This window comes from Sorex fumeus, unplaced genomic scaffold (genome assembly GCF_029834395.1).
Source record: "Sorex fumeus unplaced genomic scaffold, SorFum_2.1 ptg000018l, whole genome shotgun sequence".
Lineage (NCBI taxonomy): Eukaryota > Metazoa > Chordata > Mammalia > Eulipotyphla > Soricidae > Sorex > Sorex fumeus.
The window spans coordinates 7,209,543-7,236,836 of record NW_026606075.1 but is presented as its reverse complement, the minus strand read 5'-3'; the positions used below and the strand labels follow the sequence as shown (position 1 = coordinate 7,236,836).

The window sequence follows — 27,294 nt, the reverse complement described above, 5'->3', positions numbered from 1 at the left end:
AATTTTAATGAGAATTACATTGAACCTGAAATTAGATGAGGCAAAATGATCATTTAACAATGTTTATTTTTTCTAATATAAGATCATGGGCTATCTTTCCATTTCCTTGTCTCCTACTCTTTTAACAATATCTCACAGTTTTCAGCACATAAATCTTGTACCTCCTATGTTAAGATATTTTATATTTTTGATGAGATTATAAATGTGTTTTATGTAATATTTTATACTTTATCTCTTTCATTAGACTAGCAATAGAACTACATTCACTTCTACTTCAATAACTCATTACATATTGAATGCAAGAAACTTCTGTGCATTCATTTCGAATCCTTTGACCGGACTACATTCATGTATTATTTCTAGTAGTCTTTTGGTGGAGTTTTTTTAGAATTATCTATGGATATGAATCCAATCTGCAAACATAATAACTTCTCTTCCAGTTTTACATACTTTTCTTGTCTAATTGTTCTGGCTAGAACTTTCAAAAACTATCCTGAACAGTAAAAGTGACACTGAAGATCCTTGTCACACTGTGATTTATGAAAAAAAGTTTTCAGTTTTTCATAATTTAGCATGATGCTGGGTGTGGTTTTGCTGTGCTTGACCTTCACTATGGTGAGGTCCTTCTATTTCCGATATGCTGAATCCTGTAAAAGTACTTTACAACATATTACAGATGTGGTCCTTTATTTTTATCTGTCCTCTAGTTAATGTGTTGTATTAATTGATTTGTTTGTGCTGAATAAACCATTCTTGCATCCCTGGAATAAATCCCTCTTCATCATGATGAATGATTCTCCTAATGTGTTGTATTTGATTTGCTGGGATTTTGTTGGAATATTTGCATCCATATTTATCAGAGATACTGGATTTTAGTTTTGTGTATGTGCTGTTTCTAGCCTGACTTTGCTAGCTTAGAATCAGAGTAATGTTAGATTTATAAAATATGATAGGTAATGATCCTCACTTAAATTTTTGGGAAGATTTCATCTTCTTTGAAAATTCTTTAGGAAGCACTGGTGAAGGCATCTTTGACTTGGGTTTTTCTTTCTCTTTGACTTCTGATTATTGCTTTTATTTCTGTAGCTGTGATTTGTCTAGTCATCTATTGCTTCTTAAGTCAGTTTTGAAAGTTGTTAGAGTTTAAAATTTTGTCCAATTATTCTAGATATTTCATTTCTTTTTGTATACAAATATCCAGAGTTATCTTCTATAATGCTTTCTGTATTATCTGTCATACTTTCATTTCTTTCAATTCTGATTCCTTTTGTCAGGCTATTTTTTTGTTTATTCTTAGTAACTCAGTTAAGCATTTATCAATTTTTAATCTTTTCAAAAATCAGCCCTTATTTTCTCTGACTTTTTGTATAATTGTTTTCATTTCTATTGCAATTAAAGTCTATCTTATAGTTTGATTTCAGAAGTTGAAAATGTGTATCTCACTTGTTAAAATTCAACATGTGGACAAGATTACATGCCTTCCTGTGGGACTACAGGAGACTTCATTCTCATGCTCTTCCCACCTTCCAAGGTTTCTTGGCTTGTAGCCCCCTTTACCTCCTAGTCACAACAGGTAATAACTAGCAACAGTGACTTCACATTGCCAGATTTCATTTAATTAATGACAATCATCCGGCCCTACTGGATACCCCCTCACTGGGTTGAATACAGTTCTTCCTTCCATTGCCATTTCTTCCATGGCTGGTTCTCATTTCCTTCCAGTACTGTTTTGCATTTTATCCCCAAGCTTAGCAAACCTATGCTGCATGGGACACTTTCCTGTGTCACAGATTAAGGGGTTTGTACTTCTTGTCTTTATAAAACTTCTCAATGTTCTGAGTCTGCTTGATGATGGCGAGAGTAAAGATGATGGACTTGGAAAGCTCAGATATTGGAAGATTTTGGATGCCCTAGACGACCTGTCATTTTGGTGGGAATCACTGGAGGGAAGTTTTACCTTCATGTTGTCCAGATGTTTCACCAGCTTGTCCTTTTTCCAGGAAGGTCCTAAGCGTTGGTTCCGACCATAACAAACAACTTTCCAGCTGCCAGACCACCTGAGGCTTCTTCCACTTTAGGACATGTGATTGTACTTGTCCCACTTACAAAATACAGAACTATCTCCCTATTTCAAAGTCAGTTGATTAGCAAACTTTATCCCATCTCCTGTATTACTTATTCTTAGAAGGTACTGTAATACATCCAAAGAATCCAGGGATTAAAAAGAGAACAGGGGGGCTGGAGCAATAGCACAGCAGGTAGGGTATTTGCCTTGCACGTGGCCGACCTGGGTTCTATACCCAGCATCCCATATGGTCCCCCGAGCACCGCTAGGAGTAATTCCTGAGTGCAGAACCAGGAGAAACCCCTGAGCATCGCTGGGTGTGACCCCCCCAAAGCAAAACAAACAAACAAACAAATAAATAAATAAAAAGAACAGGGCCAGTGTTTTAGGACTGGAGGGTGAGGGAAGGTTATTCTGACTATCACACCTAACAATGGGCTGGAAAAAAATGTTCCCACTGGTGCTATCAAAATATTTAAACATGCTTGAAATAATCTGCATCTGTATTTTAATTTTTTTTAATTTGAAAATGTAGTAAATAACAATTAGTTTCTTGGACTGCTTGGATTGGTTGTTCCCCTGGAAGACGGGACAACTGGGGAAAGGAATTAGAATGACCTTGCACCACTTCGGTAGGAAGAATAAAGATGCTAATCTTGGAAAGCCTGAATGTTAGTTTGGTTATTCCACCTATTTTTCCCCCTTGGTAGTTATTTTAAGTATAACTAATGCACAGCTCTCAGAGCTGGAGAGATAAGGGTGCTTGTCTTTCATGCAGCTGTCTGGAGTTCAATCCCTGGCTCCTCATAAGGTCCCCCAAGCCTGCCAGGAGTGATACCAGAGCACAGAGCTAGGAGTAAGCCCTGAGCACTACTGGGTGTGGGTCAAAAACCATAATAATAATCACAATCACAACCATCCTGTTGTTCGTCGATTGCCTTGAGCAGGCCCCAGTAATGTCTCCTTCGTCCTAGCCCTGGGGCTTTTTAAAAAAAGTGCCATATTCAAGGCTCTTTCAGAGTTAGGGGAATAGTATAAAAATAAAGCACAGCTTTCTCATTTAATATTTGTATGTTAGGAGCCACATCCAGAGGTTCTTAGGGCTGACATTTGACTTGCACTCAGGGATCACTCGTGGCTATGCCGGGTCTGGGAAGACACCATATGCAGTCTGGGGAATTGAACTGGGGTGAGCTGCCAACAAGGCACATATCTTAACTCCTGTACTACATCTCTGGCACCACTAATGTTATTCTTATTTGTTCTTTTTTGCAACAGATAAGATGAAGTAATAGCCCCTGGAGTCTTCTGTCTGAACAAGCACTCAGCACCCCAGAGAAGAATGAGACAATGAACAAGTGGTTCATATTACATTATAATTGTAAAATATTCTTCTGCTATAGAAAGTTTCCAATAATCTTTGAAAGAACATGTCTAGGCAAACAGAGCTTCCTATTCAAAGAAGACAATGACTGCTTTGGTTTTGTTTTAGAGAACGGCTGATTCTAGATAGTTGTAGCACTGTAGCTCTGTCCTCCTGTTGTTCATCAATTTGCTCGAGCGGGCACCAGGAACCTCTCCATTGTGAGACTTGCTATTACTGTTTTTGGCATATCGAATACATCACAGAGAGCTTGCCGGGCTCTGCCATGTGGGCGAGATACTCTCGGTAGCTTGCCAGGCTCTCTGAGAGGGACGGAGGAATCAAATCTGGTTTGGTCGCATGTAAGGCAAATGCCCTACCTGCTGTGCTATCGCTCCAGCTGCTAGATGATAGTAATAGGCAAAATTAAACCTCTTGGTATACAGTTTCTTTAAAATGCCCTACTCTTTTTGTGGGGGGAAGTGCTTAGAGCTTACTCCTGGCTCTCAGGATCACTCCTGGTGGAACTCAAGGGTCCATATACCTAGTCAGAGATGAGCTGTTCTGAGGCAAGCACCCTACTCATTTTGCTCTCCCTCTCATTCAAACGTCCTACTTGTGTCTACGAGGGGGATTTAGGAATCTGGTGCGATGATTGTCCTCATAATTATATTACACTACATGGCACAGTTGACTTTAAGAAAGAGAGATCACTTTTGGAAGGCCTGGCCTAATCAGATGGTCCGTTAAAGGGACTGGGCTATTCCTAAAGAAATATTTAAGAACTGAGCGAGATTTAACATGAGGAAGTTCTGCATTGATGAATAAGGAGATAGAAGAGGGTCATAGAAACTTTGCCATTAGGAAATTCCATAAGAGTACGTTTAGACCAGATGGCTCAGCTTAACTAACATCTTGAATATGAGATTTTTGAGTGGAGAAACTAGTGCGTGGAATTCTGATTGATCAGAGATAATAAGTGTGGATGGTTTTAAGCCTCTAAATTTGTGATAATTTGTCATGCAGTAACAGAAAACTAATGGACTGATATTAAGGTATTTCTAGCTAAACATGAGAGGGGCTTTTGAAGAACACTTTCTCCTGCTTCCTCCATGCAAACGCCATTCACCAAATTTGATTCCCTACCCACTCCACTCCCACCCCCAACAACACCATGTGGTTATTTCATTGCATGTAACCGAACACGCCGTTCTGTCAGATTCGAATCTTCTTTCATATCACATATCTGAGTTATCTCCCTTTTCCTCCTTAAGGTTGATTGAGATGCAGAGACGTATGTATGTTTGGTATATTATATACATTTTTTAAGCCTGGAGAATCAAACCAGAAAACACAGATTTCAAGAATTAAAGCAAACAATCTGTGTTTTGAAATAATTCAGCTATGTTCATTCATTGCATCTAGTTATCTTGAAACACAGTAACCTTGACATACTGGTTGAAGAAAACAGAGAAGCAATGTAAGCATAAATGCCTGAACATTTTAATATCTTTTATCAATAAACATTACTAGAATTCCATGCATTTGAATCCAGACTTTTCCTGAGGAAAACCTGCATTCTATCTTCTACTTCCTGATAGTGCAGCTGGATCTTATTACAAGGCTAGGGTACACCATGGGAAGCGTGCCTAAACTTTTAAAGCTACAAAACACAAGCTGATCTTCATTAATTTGATGTCTAGATTATGCAGATTGACCACAGTATTATTATATATAACATGGTGAAAAACATCATTTTATGGCTTGTTGAGAGCCCCACCTGCACAAGTTAGCTGAGCTTTATTTACTAAGATATTCCATTAACCACAAAGGCAGGATTTGGTGTCAGGTCAAAAATCAGATCAAACTGTGACTTAGTGGCTGATGACAGAGAATGCTCTACAACAAAGGGAACTGAGGACACAGTGTGACGTCTTTCTAACATTTAATTCAGGAAAAATTTAATCCCTGGCACAGTTTAATATAGTACTGCTACATACATAATGCATACAAGTGAAAATATTAGAACTCAATGATTCATAACTAATACTCACCACTTAAAATCCTTATTCGCTGCCTTTTGAAAACTATGGGGATGGATTAAGAGAGAAGCCACCCAATTTTAGATTTAAGTAAATGTGGACAGTATATTTTAGAATGATGGATACGGTGCAGGATCATTAGCCTTCACCTGAATGATGATTTGCTATTGCAATTACAACAGGGGAAACACATTTGAAAAAAAAAAATCTCCCCTCCACATCCTCAAATGATTCAGGAATCTAGATAAATAGGAGTAAGTTTCAACCAGCTTTAACTCCAATCTTCCCAGGTGCTAAAATCGTCACTAAAGAAAAGCTATCACAAAACAAAGATGTTAATAAATTATAACCTTTGTTGCTTTAGTTTTATATACCAGTGTCTTGGCCATTTCTATAATTATGCTGAAGGAAGGCACTCCAAGCTCAAATGAAATAAATGACTTCAGTTTATGCCCACACGGACCCTGTCAAGTAGCCAATGACTTGCCCTTTCATTGTGAGTGACTAATATCGATGCTGGCTCTAAAGAAAGACACTTTTCATAATCGCCCAACAATCTGCTAAGTGAAAACATATGGATAGGCTTAGGCAAAGCCTGCCAGGGGTCTTTGCTGAATGGAAAACAGGTGCTCTCATTCTGTGCCACGTAATACCCCATTTACCCCCAAGTCCAAAGGTTAGAGGACTAATAGCTGCCTTGTGGTAATCAGGGAAAGCCAAGACACTAGCCCTGCGAAACATCTGGGACATATTTTACATACTTGCAACATATGCTTCAGGTTCAATTAAAGTGAGGCTTTGGCACATTTATTAATCTTTTTTACTTTTATCTTATAAGAGGACCCACTGACCTGACCCTACTATTAGACCATATGAGAAAACAGAATAATGAGAGCTAGAGGTCAGTACCTGCTCGCATGGCAAAAGACACATTTGTTTTCTCATGAAATTCCATTACGCATGACTCTATACACAAACTTTAAATAGAGGAACCAATGCATTTTTTTTAAAAGTAGGAAATCATCCTTTTCCCGTTTGGATGCACTGATAACCAAGACTTGCAATGCAGACTATTTTGAGAGTCAGGTAAGAACAAAGTGGAAAAATGGAAACTTGTCGATCTTTTCACACATTTCTTATAGTAAAACTCTGTATTTCGAGAAGTGCATTCTAGGATTCTTCCCTCTATTGAGTGAGTCACTATAAGTCTACTGTAAAGTGCTGCATTTGAGATTTTTAACATTTTTAGATTTTTTTTATGTCATTAATTACATCACAAGGGAAAAAACTGTTTTAGACAATATCCTACAAATGGCTGAATTAAAAAAAATCAGCTCACCATCTTTTCATATGAAAAGCACAGTGTCCACAGCTTGTAGTGAAGAATACTCTTGAATCCACACAGTAATTTGAGCACTCATGTTCGATCAACTTTGGTAACTAGATCCAAAATTGTACTAAAACCAGGTGCTATTTTCAGACAACCAAATACTAGATTACAACAGATGCCACTTGGAAATCTGGCATACCACCCTGGCATTTTCTACTACATTTTCTACCTTCAAAACATTCATGTTTTGGTGAGCTGGTGAAACCTGGTGTGCTACTTGTTTTACAATCTTGATATTTTCTCTATTTAAAAATGACTATGAATAGGAAATTAGCAGTATAACAACAAAAGTCAGAACAATACAGGTTGACCTCAAGCAGGGGCAGTGAAGTATTAGACTTTACTAAGGTTTCCATTTATTAACATTCCTGAGAAAATGCTAGAGAGAATCTTTATGGTGGATTTAATAATGAGCAGCAACAAGCAAAGGAAAATGGCCATAAATGGATGGCAGCTCAGTGTTTATCAGAAGAGAAAGGATGATTCAGAGCTGGCAAGTTGAGTTAAAATACAAGCTCTCTACAGCTCCACAACTGACCTTAACAATAAATCATATCATTTACTTCCAGAAGTCTATGCTCATGTTATTTAACATTAAAAACAGGCACATATGTGTTTTTGCAGGAGGGAGATTTTGTTAGCTTATGTTTGATTATGTTGCTAATGACTAAATGATGTACAGAGTGAAAATTTCACATAAAAGCTCTATCAATTTAAAAATGTTTGAAATAGCAGTTGAAGGATATGTGCATGCGTGTGTATATGTGTGTATGTGTATGTGTTTCAATTTCCCTTCTAGCACTGAATATTAGGGACAATCACTTGAGAAGATAAACTAATCACTGTAAATTTTTTTGACATTTCCAGTACTTGCTTCCTGCACACAGATTCTGACACTGGTATATAAACTGTACATCTCCATCAGAATCAAAGGCCAAAGGCATAAATTAAGATACACTATTTTTCTCCTTTCTTCAAAAAGTTTCACTGCTCCATTATCACAGAAGTCAGAGAGATTTCAGTGAAGGTCAAAATCTGGTTTGAGATGCTAAACAATATGTTAATATTGAACGATATTCTCTCTCCCACCTCTAATGCTCACTCTAGGAATTTTTTAGATTTTAGTTCTAGAAATGCCCCAGATGATGATAAACTACCTGTCTTGCATAGAAAGCTGTTCTTCCTACTCCAACCAGTACCAAAGTGGTGCAAGGTCATTCTAATTCCTTTCCCCAGTTGTCCCGTCTCCCAGGGGGACAACCAATCCAAGCAGTCCCAGAAACTAATTGCTTTTACTGTGGTTTCCATCTCCAAACCAACCAGCAGTCAAATTCTGAACCCCCTTTTTGTGATTTTCTGAGGAGGGAGTCGGGGCAATTCCTAGACTGGGTAAAGTCAGTGAGTGTTGACCTCATTTAAATGTCCTTGACCACCTTCTGCACTGGTCTTCCTCCTGAATTACAGATGACAATATCCACGTTCAACTCATGCAGGATGCAGTCTGCTATTTTCTCACTTTCCTCTCCTCCCAAGTGTAGCCTGATTTGTAATACTCAAGATAGGACAAATTTTTGCCCTTCAAAAACAGTTGTCACGGCCGTTATCTTCATGAAAGCTATCAAGTTCCAGACAAGCTGATTTTTTTCCCCGTTGTTCCTGGCAGAAAAATATTTGACCCAGCTCTGGACAAAAGCGAAGAGGATTTATAGCCCTCTCTCCCTCTTTGCAACATGCAGTGGCATTGTTACGATGATAAACAGCACTGTCCAATTTTCTGGACTCAAAACACTTCAACTCCTTTTTTAACTGTCTGTGAAAACAGTGTCATGTCTACATTTTTCCATCCCCAGGTACCCAAGTGCTGGGAAAGATAATTACCTTGTCATCTTTGTCATCTTCTTCTTCCTCGTCCTCTAGCATGTCCTCCAGTACCTACAGACAGAAACAGAAGTCATTTCCAGGCTTCTAAAGGAGAGAATTTTTTCTGTCATTTTGAACCTTTAGGAAATGAAAACTTTATTAACACATGAAACAGATGCACTGAGAAGGGATAGTTGATCTGCAGATAAGAATTGGAGGAAAAACCTATGTCTTTAATTTGTTAAAACAATGGAACTGAATCTTAGTCAGGGAAACTGTAGTGGCATGAAATATTCTGCAATAACTTAAAGAATCTGAAATATGCAAAAGTAAATGAACATTCATTTTAGGGATGCTGTAAATTAAGACGTTTCCTTTTTACCTGCTCTACTGTCTATATTAATCAGGCAAGAGCCAGATAACTAAGCAGAAAACAGCTCTGCTATTTGAATTACGTTTCACAGAACTCTAAGATAAAAATCTACCTGTTCATTGATTCAGGCTGGTGATCTACAACATACAGATAAAAATATCTCTTATGGTTCAAATTTTAATTCTTATGTTTAAAAATCAAATTTTGAGGGTATTATCTTTAGTTTTTTAATTTTGTGGATTTCCTGAAACTTCAATGTTGACTTCTCTTTATATTTTGTATAAAGATAACATTATGAGAACAAGATATTGAGGATAAGAACAAGTCTGAAAGAATTAGTGTGTATGTAAAATCCAGGTAGGTGCAAGTGTATATATCTTTAATGACTCCTATTTGCCTACTTAAGCAGAATGGACTCATTAGTTTGGGTTTTCCAAATAATTTCACCTTGTCTCAATCAGTATATATCTAAAGGTATTTTGAGTGTAACTTTATACTATTTTAGTTATTTTACTATGGTTTTATATGTCATACAGACACAAACATACACATATACACTCCATGAAAACCAAATATTTTTAATAGTTTGGGAGAGATTGTTATACAAATAAAGAGCAGTTTATGCTTTTATTGATGATATTTGATACAATGTTTTGTGGCACTTTTAATTTTCTATCCAATTTGTTATGCTTCATCTCTGAATAAACTTGATATAATTATGGTCAAAAAGCATGCTTAGGGGCTGGAGCAATAGCACAGTAGGTAGGGCATTTGCCTTGCACGCGGCCAACCTGGGTTCGATTTCCAGCGTCCTATATGGTCCCCCGAGCACTGCCAGGGCTAATTCCTGAGAGCAGAGCCAGGAGTAACCCCTTTGTATCACCAGGTGTGACCCAAAAAGCAAAAAAAAGCATGCTTAAAAGTTTTTTGGGGGGGTTGAGAGGTGTTGGGCCACATCCAATAGTGTTCAGGGCTTACTTTTTGTTAAAGGCACACTGCATGGTACTGTGGGAATACAAACCTGGGTAACTGAAACACATATAGTTCACCAATCTTCATACTAGCCTTCAAGAGGCTTTATAATCCAGGGGTTGGAGTTATAGTAAAGCAGGTAGGCATTTGCTTAGCACCTGGCTAATCCGGGTCCAACTCCTGGCATCCCATATGGTCCTCGGAGCTAGCCTGCAACAATTCCTAAGTACAGAGCTATGTGCAACCCCTGAACATCACCAAAACTTAGAAAAAAGAGGCTATAATCCATCAGAATTTAAATAGTCTATCAGATAACCCTTCCCATTAACTGAATCTCCTCAAAACTTGAGGTATTTACATCATCAACATACAGACAACATTGGTAATGATATATAATTGAGGTTATATGCCACTATTTCAAATTGGACTTATTGCAATGGAGGTCTAGATAGGCAAACTAGGCATGACATTTCAGTACATTATGCTGCATCAAAAGAATTCACCTGGTGTATTGTGTACAGAGGTTACTTTTTGTAGATGAACAAGTTTTGGAGATTGGTTGCACAACAATGTAAAACTTTAACTAGAATTTTTTCCCTTTTTGGGTCATACCCGGCAATGCTCACGGGTTACTTCTGGCTCTGCACTCAGAAATTACTCCTGACGGTGCTTGGGGGACCATATGGGGTGCTGGGAATCGAACCCGGTTGATCGGCAGAGGAACCCAGGTGTGCGGGACCCAGGGCATACATAGATCTCCAAGCGTGCTCGAATTGGGACTGGGGCCTCCTCCACCCAGATTCTCCACCTTCCAGTATGTAGGCGTTCACCCACCAACTGCCCCCGGCACCGTGTAATCCCATCAATGGCCAAGACCCAGGACTATAAAACCCAGCTCCCAGACATCTTCTTATCTAGTTCTTACTCTGGAGAACCTGGCAGGCTACCAAAAGTATCCTGCTCACATGGCAGAGTCTGGCAAACTACCGGTGGCGTATTCAATACGGCAAAAACCAGTAACAATGATGGGTCTCATTCTCCTGACCCTGAAAGAGCCTCGAATGTGGCACTTTTTAAAATCTCATGGCTAGGACGAAGGAGACATTACTGGGGCCTATTCGAGGCATTCGACGAACAACAGGATGACAGTGATATATACTAGGGGCTGGAGCGATAGCACAGCGGGTAGGATGTTTGCCTTGCACACAGCTAACCCGGGTGCGATTCCCAGCATACCATATGGTCCACTGTGCACTGCCAGGAGTGATTCCTGAGTGCAGAGCCAGGAGTAACCTCTGAGCATCACCAGTGTGACCCCAAAATAAAAAATATATACATACTAACGTACGTAACATGATGATCAGATATATTTGAATGTTTTGGCTAAAATTACTTAAACATATTTACCTATTATGTCAAGGGAAAAACATGAATACTTCACTTGTACTTCCATGCACAAGTGAAACTATTTTAGGTAGTTATCACTAGAGAAGCGCCATATATCACCCACTCTTCAGAACCTACCATTGTACTAAAGATGCTAGTAAGGTAGGATTGTGTCAAGACAGTGCCTAGCAGACTTCAAAGTAATAATTGTGCTCACAAATTAGATACTGAGGTCAGAGAGAGAACAGTGGTTAAGGTGCTTGTCTTATATCTAGCCAATCTGGGTCCAGTCCCCAGCATTACAGATGATCCCCTAAGTACTTCCAGGAATGATCTCAGCACTGCCCTGAGTACAGAGTCGGGAGTAATTTCTGAGCACAGCCAGCTGTTGCCCAACCTCATGGCAATAAAATAAAATAAATTATTAAATAAATAAAAAAGAAAGAAATTGATGCTGACAGAGTAAATAGATTAAAGAGACTAATCTATTCCCTACTTTTAAGAAAACTACCTATTAAAGTTCCTACCATTTATTTAATCTCATAAAACAAAACTAGTTTGTCTTGAAAAGCATCAGGAAGCAGATTAATAAAGGCAAACAATCAAAAATGCTTTCCCACATTTGTTTGGAAAGAGAAATCCTGAATATCTAGCCTTTGTGTTAAGATGTGAAGATCTCCACTCTCCTCAAGTTAATTTTTGAAAACTAAAAATATTATTGAACCATAAAAAAAAACCCTTAATTCACACATTTTACAAATCAGCTGTGGATCTTAGGATCAAGGATGTCTTGAAAAGGTCTAAAGACTTAGGCTCTTCATTTCCAAAAGTCAAACTGTTCTCACCCTGCACAAGTGGGTGATTGGCTATGCACAATCGCTCCACAAATGTGCACTCAGAATCACCAATACAACCATTCGCTTTTACATTTGGCAGAAAAGTGGTTTGCTAGTGAGAGGCCTCTGTGTTGTATTTTAAAAGCTCTAGTGAGGGCTTTACTCTCCTCCAGTGCTGTTTTAATACTACATCATAAAAATCTACAAGTAAGGATTTATAATACAGATGGTTTCCTACTGAAACCTTTCAGCTGCTTTAGAATGTATCTACTATTGCATTTTTGCTCAGGTGAAGCTTAAGGAACCTTGGAAAATGGAGATAATAACACCAATCCCACAGTCTTGATAAGAACTCAATGAGATCATGCATTAAAATTCTTAGAATAGAAACTATACTGAAGAAATACCAAAAATGTTAGCTAGTTAACAAAAATGCAACAATTTAATGACTTTTTGAGCATTAATCCTGTCAAATTAATTATGTATTTTCCCCTGGGAAAATTATTCAGTATTCTTAATAATATACAAAATTTTGATTCATGCTTCACTGATACTAAGAAACACATAAAAAAGCACAGGTCGAGTGGCATGGATATAGCTTTCCAGTGAAAAAAGATGATGATTTCACAATTAATTTTTTGGCTTTTAGTCCAATTTGGAGACTTTGAAAACAAGAGTTTCTCAGAAATGGGGCTATGCTTTAGGACAGGAGTCCTAGCCAAACGCAATGACTATCAAAACTGTAAACTGAGCTTTTAAAAACAAACTATATATATATATATATATATCTCACTGAGGAGCACTTAAAGATGGCATAAAATTGCAACCTTTTCAGAAAATCTGAATAACACCTACTATTTAGAAAGAGAGTTTAACATTTAACCAAAGAAAACAAATACAGGAGTCCTTGTCTCAAATTCAGCTGCTTCTTCCTCAAATAAAACCAATCAAGTACTATATAGTTTCATGGGCAAGTATACAAAGTCCAGTTACCCAACATTTGTCAACAGTAATTTAACAATAACAAATATGCAGGACTTTTTCGGAGGGACAAAAATGAAAAGTGACAGAAAAAAAAATGCATGTGCTAGAAAAGGTACAAAGTTGGGTTTTTTCTTTTTTTTTTTTTCTTGAGGGGGAATATCTCAGATCCACTCTAGAATTCTCCTTCCAAATTATGCTTTCTGATACCATGCTTGAAAGCAAGTAGTATTAATCAAACAAAGGAAGGGCACTAGGGAAATCAGAAAGATGTAATGCAAGCAGTTAAAAGTGACATGACCTTCTGTAATGTCGCTCGTCACAGACGTATATGCCACACACTGGAGGAAGGTCTTGAAAGAAAGTGATTCTTGGTACTATTCCTTGAATGTAATACTAATAAAGATGACATTTCAAAAAAACACACGTAGACAGCCCCAAATACAGCATGCCAGCTACATTCCAGCCCAAAAATAGGCACATAGCATTTTTAAAGCATAATATTTCTTCTTTTATATTCAATATTTGCTGAACATTTGTCATTAACATATAAAATGTAGTATGTGCTGGTATGTTTTAAAAATCTATTCTCAAAGTGAAGTAAAATCACATCTATAGGATCTACATATTTTATATAGTTGAATAGGAGTGCTTTTAATATTACAAGATTTTTAGTGTTAATTAAACACTAAATGCCTTATGAACTCAAAGGAAGTAAGATTTCATTTGGCTGAAAATGTTCATCATGGCATTGGTAATCTGAATAAAAATATGAAGACATTCTCAGAATTATTCCACCAAAGCTGTTTGAGAGAGACGACTTGAAAAATGCAGAAAGGAAGACCCAGAGAGTGAGGGCTGAGGAAAAGAGGGTCAGGTTCATTTCATTATTAAGGTCTCCATGAAACAGTGGGTACTGTTTATTATTTTTAGAGTCAACTTAGGTTGAAAAATTGAAGTTAAAAAAAAGGAAGCTAAAGGAATATATGAGTAATTCTTAAAAAACTTTGTACTATGACGTTCCGAGGGTCTCCCACTTATTAACATCCCTTTAAACAAAAAGGGAACAAAGAAATCTTAGTTATTAACCTTTTAAGTATTGAGTATCACAAAGCTCAAAACCCCCCAAAAGCCCTGACATAAAGCCCCATTTCTTTTGTATGTTTACTTTTTTCCCCCTTGGAAATCATCTTCGAATTAAATGGATGTTTTGCTATGCTCGGAATGAATAGTTGCACAATTCAAATTGGTTCACTCAAACATGGTCTATAAAAAAAGCAACACATTTAAATTAAAGAAGAAATCACTGCTGGCCAGATGTGCAATGGCAATGTTAAAAAATTAAAGAAAGAAAATTGTCACAAAAGGAAGAAGTTTTGTATTTAATTTTGTATTCATACATCATCCAAATGTGTACAGATGCTAAAATTTGGACACATTACAAACTAAATGCCTATTTCTACCCTAGAGATATGGAGGAATTTGGGGAGAGTAGTGGTCGCCAACACGGTCTGGAGTTCATTTATACAATTTGTGTGTGTGCAAAAACCAAGTCGAGCATGCATTTATGCCTCATTTGGGTGTATAACATGTGCAAGTAAATACGAAATCAGCGAAAGTCTATGGCTTGAGAATATGCAGAGAGCCCCTCAGATTAGTTCAGATCACTGGAAAGTACTGAGGTCGGGATGAAGATTTCTGTGGTCAATAACATCATTATAGGTGTTTTTGTGTTGTCAGTTGTCAGAAAGCATCTATCTGTTCCTCCCAAGATTCTAAAGAAACTTTCGCAAAATGAATGGCACAATTAAACTGCACATATAATTTACGCTTCATTTGTAGAAAAATAAAGACTCATCAACGGGTCTGAGATATACGGTTTCCTCTAGTATATATCAAAAGCAACTGTATGTATGATGGCTGCTTAGTTTGATTCGTGCTATTAAGGATTTGACCTTGGAGTATTTCAGCTATAGTAGTCATCAAGATAACTGAACCACTAGATGTAATAATAATTAGTGTGATAGACTTGCCAGCAAGGCTGAATATATTGCAATACAAAAGAAGGCAGACTAAAAAGAAAAGCATTATTACTTACTGCTAAAAGACTTCCTGATTTTTACAGACACTCAAATACAATTATTTCTTCTTGCAGAATGCATTTCCTTGGCTCTTTCTGGGAAGTGCCATGTTGTAATTTAGTCTGATTCTTAATAGGAAATGTGGCTTTAATGTGGCTATCAGAAGACTTTTGATGCATGCCTCTGATTACATAAAGTCTGTATTCTGCATCATCCACAACAGCATTATTTGTGGTATAATACGTTTAGCAGTAAGGTGCAAGAACAGTAAATCTACTTTACTGGCCAAGAGTATGTACCTTTAAAATATTTTTTTAGTGTCAGCTTAATATACATAAAAAACGTTCCACTGAGGAAAGATAAATACTATCTAATATAAATTGTCTAATTAGTATAAGAATCTTAATGAATTTCTTTTATATTTCTTTCCCAGTATTCTGATATGTTCGTTTTTATGCCTACACAAAGCACTGTGAATGCAATGTTAGTGTTTATTTGAACTATGTCTCCATCTAAAGGCTTCACCTTGTATTGTATCTTTTCTTAGGCAGGAAAACACTAATTTGGGGTTTTTAGAATATTGCATACTAATTCGATGGAGTAGAGAAAAATACGCCAACTATTAATAATCTACAATGTGTCTTTTACTAATTTTTAAATAAAGAACTATCATTTATTAGTCTTAAAAAGTATACAAGAAGTCAAAAAATCAAGATGTTTGATGAGCCTTGCAAATAAAATTAAAAGGTAACTAGACTTACCACTAACCTATATTAATTTAAATTTAATATTTTTGAATACATTTCTGTATGACTAATAACCAGATTTTAAATAAAAAGAAAATAATTTATGCAGTTAATGCCAAATTTCATTGCAGAATCACAAATGTCCTACAAAAAAGCACAATTCGGGATGATTTAGATTTTATAATCAACCTTAAGAATTTGTATCAATATCTGATTAAGTCTTCATTAGCTACATAAAATATTTTCTGCAACATGAGAAAAGGGATTTTCTAGGATCCATAAGAGAACTATGTCCTCTAATCTCTTCCAAATGCATTTGCTCTAACCCCATGAGATCTGTTTGGGTGCATTAAAATTGCAATAAGCAAGAAGTTCTTTTTCAGGCAAAAGTACAGTTCACCACACATAATACAGGTAAATGCTATCCTTTTAGAACATTAGGAAGCTCTAAAGAACAGAATTTCAAAATAAAAACTCACTTATCTTTAAAATTAATGCGAGCAAACTTTTGGACACTTGTGTTCTGCTGGGCTTGATTCACTTTGTGCCAAACGTCACAGCTCTTTCTCTTTCTAACCAATATGCCGGGGTATGAATTGGTGTGAGTGAAATAGGTAGACGTTTGTTGAAAACCTACTCTGACACAAGTTAATTTTTTCTTTTTTCACCTCCTTATACTTAGAATAGTTTGAGACCCGAGAACATGATGTCAGAAGATTATAACATGAAGCATGTTTTCAATGGCCAAAAATAAAATAAAAGAAAAATCACATAATTAGAAAGCTTCGTGTTTTTTCTCATATGTCTTTTCTACAAGTCATATTTTTTTTAGATTTTTAGGGGTAATGAATAATTACCACACACAAGAAAATCCATGTGTGGTTACCCCTACGCTTGAACTATGCTAAATGATGAATTAGAGCAGAAAAACTTGACTGAAAAATGTGAACCAAACCGTACACAAAACCTCCACAGCAGTTTTACCATGTACTTCCTATAATATCTCACAAGAGCTCTCTATCCTAGGAAAAGCCTGCCGTGTCCACTTACCATTCTGCTTTATGTAGTGTACTGTGTGATTGCTAAATTAGTGCATAATGCATTTATAATATTTATAGTACCAACATTTAGTTAAATAACCTTTACATAAGATTTATGTTGATTTTTTTTATTTCCCATTTAATGGCAAATTGCGAAGAGCATGTTTCATAAAGATAATTCCCATTTAAATTCATCAGTCCATTAAATATTAAAATTATGTTTCTGATGCAATCGAGAACAAATTTGTCCAGCTTCAGCGATTATTTGCACTCATAAAAATTAGGCTTGATTAATAAAATTTAAATGCTTGATTAAGTTGACATTTTCATGTTCTATTCTGATTTATTAAAATTAGTCCCTATGCCCAGACCTGGTTCGCCAGGTTTATCTTTCTCCTTCTCTTAGTCCAAGATGGAGGCTTTTAGGAAGGGGCTGTTTGCTTTTGGACTCCATGAAGGAAAATGCCCATTTGGTTCCTGGGGTGCTTGGCTTTGTTTTTGAACAGTGTGCTTGGTGGAGATTTACATTACAATAATCAAGAAAAATACGTCTTTCAAATATAAATGGATAGAATCAATTAGACAGGGCATGCAAAAGCATTTCTCTAAACCTTGTTTGTCACAGAACTTCATTTTGCAAAAGACTGCTCACATATTTTCATCTGAGTTTTTGTTGATAAAAATATAATTTTAATTTGGGGCTTCCACGTCCATGGGGGTGGGGATGGTAACTGACACAGGAAATTGCACTGTGGCTTTGCTGCTGTCTTTGTCTCAAGCTCAAAATTAACAAGGCATATTGGCCATTAAAAAAAAAAATCCTCTTCAATAGGACTTAGAAGGGAGCTCTTCTTCGACAGGTAGTGACTTTTATACAATGCGTGATGTGATCCCCCATCAAAACAGTTTGTCCTACTTAATAGGTGATCAGGGACCTCATTGTCATTTGCACTCATTATTTGCTTCACACAATATGCTGTCTCTTGTATTCCCATGAAACTTTACCAAGCAACAATCCCATTTTATTGGCGAGGAAAACTGAGGCAAAGGGGAATGAGTTCATTCAGAGAGCTAACAAGTCAATCTCTGAATTTGAAAGTCTGAATTTATAATCTGAACCAAGAACCAAGGCGACAGTAGCAGCATGAATTTTTGTTTGTTTTTGTTCTTGGTCTCCCTACCAGTGCTCAGAGACCTGAGCTGTGTAGACCTAAAGTTTAAGTGTGTGAGGGCTACCAAGGCTGTACCTGGCATTACTGGGAGACATGCAGTGCTGGGGACTGAGCAGAGGCCCTGAGCATGAAAGGTAAACTCTGCAGCCCTCATGCTACAGACATACTTTCTTAGACACGGATGCTGTTGTCCACGGGAGGAGAACTCCCATTTAGGGACTTTGTTTAGGTAGAGTAACTTTCTTTCAGTTAAACCTGGCATCAAAATATCTAGAATTTTCTTTGGCTCTGATTTGCTTTGCTTCATTGTGTCAGGGATCAAATCTATAGTCTCATACAGGCAAGGCAGGCTCTCTGCCTCTGAGTTACATCCCTGGCTCCAATATTGTCATTTTTGAAGTAACTGATATAATAATATAATTAGATAATTATTTTCTTTTTCTTGTATGATAAAATAAGCTCAGTAACAAATGATGTAAAATGCCCTTGGAAACATATTATGGTTTGGTCACTTTGCGTGGACTCTTCTGCTTCTATGCCCTAGGTTGTTAGAATGATTTTAAATTTGCCTGCTCTTGACAAATGTATCTCATGCAATGCTAAAAAAAATCATGAATATAAAACTCTCAGGGTTATTGGTCTAATAATAGTCTGATTTATAAACATTTTCCTCCAGCAGATAAAAACATATCATTTTGTTTCTACTTTTAGTATCTTAATTGAGGTCTTGCAATTTCTTGCCACCTTTATGATCCAGAGACAATAAGTCTCCACAAATATCATTTATAACCCTCTGCCAACACCACCCACCACACAGGGCATGATGATCAAGACTAATGGTGCCAACCAGCCACAGGGTCATGAGTCAGCCAGAGGTGTTTCTTCATCCCTCACTACAACTTATTACAGAGTTTTGGATACTTGCAAAGAGCAGAGTACAAAACCACTTTAAAAAAACAAATAGGACATCATTCTTAACAGGAAACATATAATATTCACCCAGAGAATTGGGACCCAAACTGTTGGGATCTCTGGCTTTCTTCTCTGTCTCACCCCTCAACTACAAATGACAAACTGTGGAAGCAGACTTTCTTTGAAGGGTAAGTATGGCGATTAAGATTGTTTGGTTGATAGATGGGTAGATATTTGGGTGCAGCACTTTGGAGACCATCTAGATCATGAATTTCTTAAATTCATGAGAGGCTTTGGAAGAAGTTATGAAGTGGGTTTTTCAATATTTCTGTGGTTCCAGAGGCCAAATGGGGCTCAAAAAAGATGAAACCACCAATTTATAGGTAGATAAATTCATATTTCCTTCAAGATTGCCAAGATAATAGCAGGAATAGTAGTACAGTGGAAGTGTTTGCCTTGCATGAAGTTGACCTGGGTTTGATTTATAGTTCCCCAAATAGTCGCCTGAGCCCAGCCAAAAGTGGTTCCTGAGTACAGAGGCAAAAGTATAACCTGAGCACTGCCAGGCATGGACCAAAAACAAACAAAACAATTGCCAAGATAATTCATTTGTTCCAAAAGCAGTGCTATTTCAGGGCAGAGATCCTCTAAAAGAATGAAGAATAGGACAGGGAAAAAGTTCAAAATGCTGGAGTATAAGGTCTCCACCACCAAAAAATGTCCCCCAATTTTTGTCAGTCATTACTAACAAAGAATAATGGTGGGAAGCTAAGTCAAAATGTAGAGCACATGCTTAGCCTATGCAGGGTCCTGACTATGTAGTCCTGGCACTGTCTGATGAGCACTAAAAGATGAGTCCTTATTTCTAAACAGCTGACAAGTATCATGGCTGAGTATTTAGCTCATTGGTAGAATGTAAACTTTGAAAGCATGAGTCCCAGGTTCAATCTCCAGCACCAAAACCAAAGAAACAAAACCAATAAAATAGCTGACCAACCAAGATCAGTTTTGTGATCAGTTTTGTGAAGAATCAGTTTTGTGGCCAAAAATAGAAAAAGAAAGGAAGGAAAAGGAATAGGCATTGTCTCCTTACATTTTTACATTTCCAGATGCATCTTTGGAGAATCTGAACATGGTGAATGGTAGGAGACATGCAGGAAGAAGATGAAGAGCTAATTAAGTGAGTAACTGTTAAGTGTCCTCCAGCCACTACCACCAGCTTTAAATTCCAAGTCTTTCTCTCGAGTCTTAATAAAAAAAAAAAAGCCAGAAATGTGCCTTCCAGTAAGGAAGATCATTAGAAAATGCCCTTTTAAACATAGAAGTGCTTTCATTTAGATCTTTTTCTATATGATTTGACAGGTCACGTACAGGTAACACTCATCGTTCCACCATTTTACAATTTTATCTTTCCAATTGGAGGTTTTGCTGCAGTTTGAGACAAGAGTAAAAGGATAACCAATACAGTATAAAGAGTAAACATGGAGCTACTGACATAAGAACTGCAGTTGTAACAGAGAAAACCCTCTTTCTTTCCACATGCAGGACATCTGCTAACTCTGTGTACATCAGACCTTCCCCATGAGCCCATTATATCAAGTATTTGCAATTCAGTTTCTTTCTCTCACTAGACCACAAACAGTCCATACAATAATAAAGTGTTAATCATTGCCCTTTTTTGTTTGTTTTTGGACCACACCCATTGATGCTCAGTGATTAATCTTGGCTCTGCAGTCAGAAATTACTTCTGGCAGTGCTTGGAGGAGTGCTGGGGATAGAACCCACACGCAACGTCAGTGCTCTACCCGCTGTACTATTGCTCTGGCTCAGCAGAGAACAACAGCTGGCACGGGGCCTGGTTCAATAACCTGCAATTGAATAGTAATAATTGTGCATGAAATGCAGACACACTTTTATCTGGAATGAATAAAAAATTCATTCATTAAACATTTTTTTAGCAACCATTATACTACTATGTGGGAGGCCACTTTCTCTGTACTGTGATTAGAGACAAGATGGAAGGAATAATTAGAACCACAGCCAGCAGGTGGTTCTAAGGGCTGGAGCGATAGCACAGCAGGTAGGGCATTTGCCTTGCACGCAGCCAACATGGCCGACCCGAGTTCGATTCCTCCGCCCCTCTCGGAGAGCCCGGCAAGCTATCGAGAGTATTCGATATGCCAAACACAGTAACAACAAAGTCTCCAATGGAGACGTTACTGGGCCCGCTCGAGCAAATCGATGATCAACGGGAGGGCCTTTACTTTACTTTACTTCACTTTACTTTACTTTTACAGACAGCAGGTAAGGAAGACCTGTAGTGAGAGAATCATTACAATGGACTGTGCCTGGACATGGAAACTTAGAGGAGTGGACTCACTTGACCTCTTAGAGTGGCAATTGGTAAGCGTGGACTGGGGGCCAGAGTGGGAGGTATAGCAAAGGAAGTTTTCCAGAAGAAAAAATAATTAGCATTTATTCAGTGACTATGTAGAAACTAATAAAACTAGTGGTTTTAACTAAAGGTTTCAACATTACTATTAACTCAAAAATTTGATAATCCATCTGTTCTAAACACAACATTCTTCTTATAGGATTTTGTTAAGGGACACGACGAGAAGGTCACCAAGTATTTGTTTAGGATTTCCTTCCAATATACCTAATGTGGGACAACCATTGAAAGAAAACGACTTGTGTCACATTACTAAAGTGAGTAAGTAAGTAAAAAAATATTGTTATTCGTACATCAAAAATCATGCCATCATTAAAAATGAAGTAGATTTCCGGTAATTTGAGGGATGCTTTTAGACATGTTGCTGAATGTAAAAAGAAGTGAACTAATGTTTTCTCCATTTTTGTTTTTAAGACATGCATGGTAAGCAAGGAATACACACTTATGTGGTAAATATAAGATTTATTTAGGGTTTTCAGCCACACCTAGTGGTGCTCAGGATTTAGTCTTGCCTCTGTGCTCAGGAACCACCCCTGGTGGTGGCAAGGATCAAACCTGGGTTGGCTTCATGCAACACTGGCTATACTATTGCTCTGGTCCCAGATATTACTGTGCCACTACTGCAGCCAGTGCTTCCTACCTTTGTATTCTCTGGGGGTCAAAGAGCCCCCAAATCTCTCAAGACAACCTGTCCCCCCGGGTGAGCCCTCTCAACCCACCTCCTTAGCTGTGGGCTACCACCCGCAGGTAATAGCCAACAGAGCCCCTCCTTCCTGGTGTGGTTCAGGGAGACCCAGGGCTGCCCCAGAGAAGCCCCAGGAGCCTTGTACATGTCAGTCAGTGCTCTCTGATGTTTGGCAGCCCCGTACAGCGGGTGCATCCTCTGGTACTTGAACCTCAAATCTGTAATGCATGGCTCCTGGAATTAGGACTTTGAAGTGCTCCATCCACTGCAACATCATCCTGCCACATACAACTTCAGCGCTGGCTCCATGTACACCAGTCTCAGGAGCCTGGAACACCCCAGAGCTCGAATAACACTTGTATCACCACTAGCTGGAGACTGTCACCTGTGCTGCCCCTGTGGACTTTGAAGGAAAGACTCCAGATCCGAGAGTCACCTTGAACACTGAGAGTCACCTTTCAGCTCTGCTGTGTGCATCTTTTCTAGTGGCATAACCTCTCTGAGCTTTAGTTTGCTGCTCTTCTGAGTTGTGAACAGCTGTTGTTTTTCTCCCCCATAAAAAACAAGAAAGAAAAAAGAAAAAAACAAAATTGCCCTGGCAGGGTTTAGTGAATTCTTTTTATCTGTTTGGTGCCAGGAATAGAACAGAGGACTTCGTACATACAAAGCACCTACTTCGCTACTGAACTATATCCCTGGTCTGGGTTATTTCTATTAGCTCTGGGGTCTTCTATTTACTACTCCCGAATTTTTCTTAATTAAGGTTTCACTCTCAAAAACAAGAAACATATATCAAAATTATGCAAAGGACCCTGCTGGGACATGGGTGAGAGAACACTGATGCTAGGGTTTGAATCGTGCAATATAGGAGTTATCTTCTATCTGCCCCAGGCTCGAAGATGTAGAAATGGCAAGTACAGAGCAAGACAATCAGAATTTTCAGATCAATTACCTGTCTACAGGTCTTGAGGCCAAAATAAAGGGCATGACGCTGACATTTGGGGTGATGCTGACAAAATACAGAGCCAGTGAAAGAGAAATTTCAGGTAAACATTGTTATTTTAGTATAATATTATATACTGAATAGTATAATATTTATACACTGAAATTCCAGCTGCACTGAGCATCTGTCTTAGTATTTGCTAAATCTCCCCAAGTTGAGGGTGAATTCAGAGACCCTTAGGAACTGGTTTGAGGCAACTCTGCAGGGACAAAGGCCTGATTACCTACAGAGATGTGGAGAGGGAGCTGGTAGAGTTGGTGGTGGGAAGGGGGCACGTTTGAGAAGAGTGGAAAGGTGTCATGTCTGTAGGATGTCTGGTAGGTTCACATCTAGAGCTCGGCAAGATCATGCAGGTTGAGAGTTATTGGTGTGAGTGACAACGATCTATGCAGTGACTGATTAACCTAGCAAAGCTAGCAGGTGGTGAGCATCTTTGAGAGGGTTGACAAGAGGAACTTTTCTGCTAACATCTGATTGGCTTCTGGTTCCTACTTCTTTAGGCTAGTGATTGTGTTAGAAAACTAAAGGTCTGGTTCTTTTCATGGTCCTCTTCAGATTTTTGCAAGCTGGTGACCTTCTGAAAAAATTGAGAAAATTGCCGTTGAAATAAGCAGGAAGAAGAAAAGAGTGATCATCCATTTTTAGATGTGTTTACAGGCTGCATGACTCAGTGCTGCTTCTGTTAAGAGCAAGTGTGTGGTCGTTTTTAGTACTGAGAGAAAAACACAGGAGGCTGTGATCGATGCTGCTTTCTGTGAATGGTAAGGCCCTTCCTGACTCAGAGGGTCGAACTGTATGTGAAAAGTGCCTGGCACAAAGATTTCTCTCCCCTTAGCTCAGCCTCAGTCTGTATCCTTAGGGATCTCATCGGGATATTTCACTTCATGTTCCACTTATTTAAGTGTTTCAACACAGGCTTCTTATTTGGGGGTGGCAGGCGGTTGGGGGTGGCTGGGAGGGTTGCCACACCCGGTGGTGCTCAGAGTTTACTTGTGATTCTGTGCTCAGTGATTACTTTTAGAGAAACTCCTGTACTCGTCCTCCCACCCCATCACAGAATTTCTTGGGAAGTGAGAGCAATGGTAGAGAAAATAATAAAAATAACAAATGTGTGTGAAGTAAAGTAAAGGCCCTCCCGTTGATCATCGATTTGCTCGAGCGGGCCCAGTAACGGATCCATTGGAGACGTTGTTGTTACTGTGTCTGGCATATCGAATACAGACACTCAGATCGAGCATCAGATGTTCCTTGGGTGGCATCTATTTGGTGGATCGTCCCGAAATCTTCATTCAACCACATTTTTAGCAGCAAAAATTTCTCTCCTCAGAGGTTTTTCTCCCCCTCTGGAAAGAGGTTTTTTTGGTCTAACTGAAACAGCACCAACAAGAAACAATATGCGACACTACTCTAAGTGGGGTGGGGGGTAGGAAATACATAAAGAACTTTGCCATCTGAGGGAACCAACAAAGCATTTCAGTATTTATAGTGTTTTAGCAAGACAGCCGTTGTCCCGGTTTGTGTTACAGTCAGATCATGAATCAGAGAATGATTTCATTGATTCACACAACTTTCAGTCTTTTAATGCCTCCATTGATTAGGTAACCAAGATTGCTATGTGGGAGGAATATCATGACAGTAAAATGATTGTTCTTTTAAAGTGTAATTTAAAAAAATGGGGCTTGAAGAATTTTTGTATGTCAGAGATTCAAAGACTGTCTTCACCAGTGTGAAGGATTACCAAGCTTTGATTTCTTCCTCACCTACTTGCCTGGGTGGAGTTTGTTTTCCAGGCCAGGAGTGTTTGTGAAATGAATAGGAACAAACAAATAACCAGCTCTGATGCTGGGGAGGTCACTGGGCTCCTCACAGAAGGAACTTGGGGACACTGGAACCCAAATAAAGCCCTGGACACTTAGAAAGTGAGCATGAGCGAAGCATGAAGTAATCCGTTCTGCCCCTTCTGAACAGGGGCCAGCTGCATTCACGTAATCTGTGGAGGTCAGTACTCACCCTCTGATTTTGAATTTCCTCATTTGTGAGGATAAGACCACAATAGAAATATTTATTTGATATTATTAATGCGAAGAATTAAAAGAGAGGATGACTCGAGGTGATTTACTGGGAGGGCTGATATAAGATATTCCTTACCATCTGCTCTAGTTCCCTGACTGAGAGGAAGGGAGGACATGTGAATGAGGAGAGGGAAGTGAATGTTTTCCACAGTATGCTTAAACTTGGAGTTACTGCTGCTGGCTCTTCTGAAACTTAAAGGCAAAAATTGTCCTAAAGGTGCCCATGGAGAGCTGGGGTGTAGCAAACATAGCCCCAAGAGGAAATGAGACTGATGCCACAGAGCACAGACCGCAGAGAGATTGACATGTACTCCAACACCCCGTGGACCAATTTCTCACTGTGCCTTTGGATGTCATTTAATTCTCTGGCTGGAGCGATATTACAGCAGGTAGGGTGTTTGCCTTGCATGTGGCCAACCCAAGTTCAACCCCGGTTCGATTCCTCCATCCCTCTTGGAGAGCCCAGCAAGCTACCGAGAGTATCCCGCCCGCACGGCAGAGCCTGGCAAGCTACCCGTGGCATATCCGATATGCCAAAAACAGTAACAACAAGTCTCACAATGGAGGCGTTACTGGTGCCTGCTGGAGCAAATCGATGAACAACAGGAGGACAGTGCTACAGTGCTACAGTTTTTATGCATCTATTGCGTCCTGTTGGCAGCAGAGCCCTGACTCACTTGACCATTCATTCCTGAGTGTCATTCCCTTTCTCAAGGAAGAGCTCTAACTGCCATGCTGCTTCCACATCAGGCCATGCTCCTTTGCTTACACAGGTAACAGTGGATGATGATCACCAGATTTAGAAGCCAGCCCCTTGACTGGGCTTCTCTCTGCTGGGGAAGGGGTAAATGACATTTTGCAGAAAGTGCTTAGCCCAGCCCCAGAGGGAAATGAGGATTCAGAAATTTTTAAATCTCAAGGAAAAGACCTACCCTGGCATCTGCTCTCCATGTACATAATTTCCGTCCTTAGTAATTGTAATGTGGATAGTTTCACTTAAACATCATAAGTAACTGGGTTTGGTGGAGCCCCAGGTTCTCAATGAACAGGTCACACTCTGAAAACCATGCCAGTCCTATCTCGATATTTCCTTCACAACAGAGACATGACTGAATGAAACATGTATTAAATGGCTGCTTTAGAAAGCCTAAAGATTCTTACACTGAAAACTTTGATGTTATGGTTCCAATAAAGGGATACAAAAAAGAAGTCAATCCAGTATTGCTCCTTTTTAACAAGTCTGGGAAACAGAGCAGGTGAAATATCATTTCTGACCTCATCCATTTCTCCTGGCACCTAATTCTATAGTTCTGAACTACAGAATCAGTTACATGAATGACTATTTCCTCATGTCATCTTCAGTGGGTTCATCTAAAGAAATTCAGCCAACTTATTGCAGATATCTCAAGTTTTTACACATGCTGAAAGATAACATCCCATTTTTCAGATTAAATTAGTGTATGCATCATGGCACAAAATCCAGGGGTGGCTAACATTCAGGAGGTCTTTAGTTCCTGTGATCTAAAGTTATCGAGAAAACAATGTTCTCCTTTATAAACAACAAGAACACGGAGAAATTCTCTCCCATTTCAGTATTAATCTCAGCTAACAAATATGCAGAAAATGGAACTTTTAGCAACCTATTAATGGTTCAGGTTTCACAGTGTTTACTTTCTAAATCTTTCAACTTAAGTCATGAAAGTTTTGTTTCATTTTCTCTTTGGAAGGTAATTTTAATTTGCTTTTCTTCTAAATTTTTATACAAATTTAATTTTCTCAGCTGAAAACACTGGCTTTATTATTATTTTTTTTATAACAGAGAAGTGTCTTCTCTCACATAAAACAAAAAGTATTCCGGTTTGG

The 27,294-nt window shown here is 38.5% G+C and overlaps 1 protein-coding gene across 7 annotated transcripts in view; it reads right to left on the bottom strand.

Annotated features, from left to right (window-relative positions):
• Positions 1-27,294, bottom strand: part of MCTP1 (multiple C2 and transmembrane domain containing 1) — a 653,067-nt gene that overhangs the window by 86,165 nt on the left and 539,608 nt on the right. For all 7 annotated transcript variants that reach the window (XM_056112545.1, XM_056112546.1, XM_056112548.1 and 4 more), the window contains one exon: positions 8,739-8,792. In XM_056112545.1, coding sequence (XP_055968520.1) covers positions 8,739-8,792 — 54 coding nt within the window. The remainder of the gene's footprint in view (positions 1-8,738; positions 8,793-27,294) is intronic.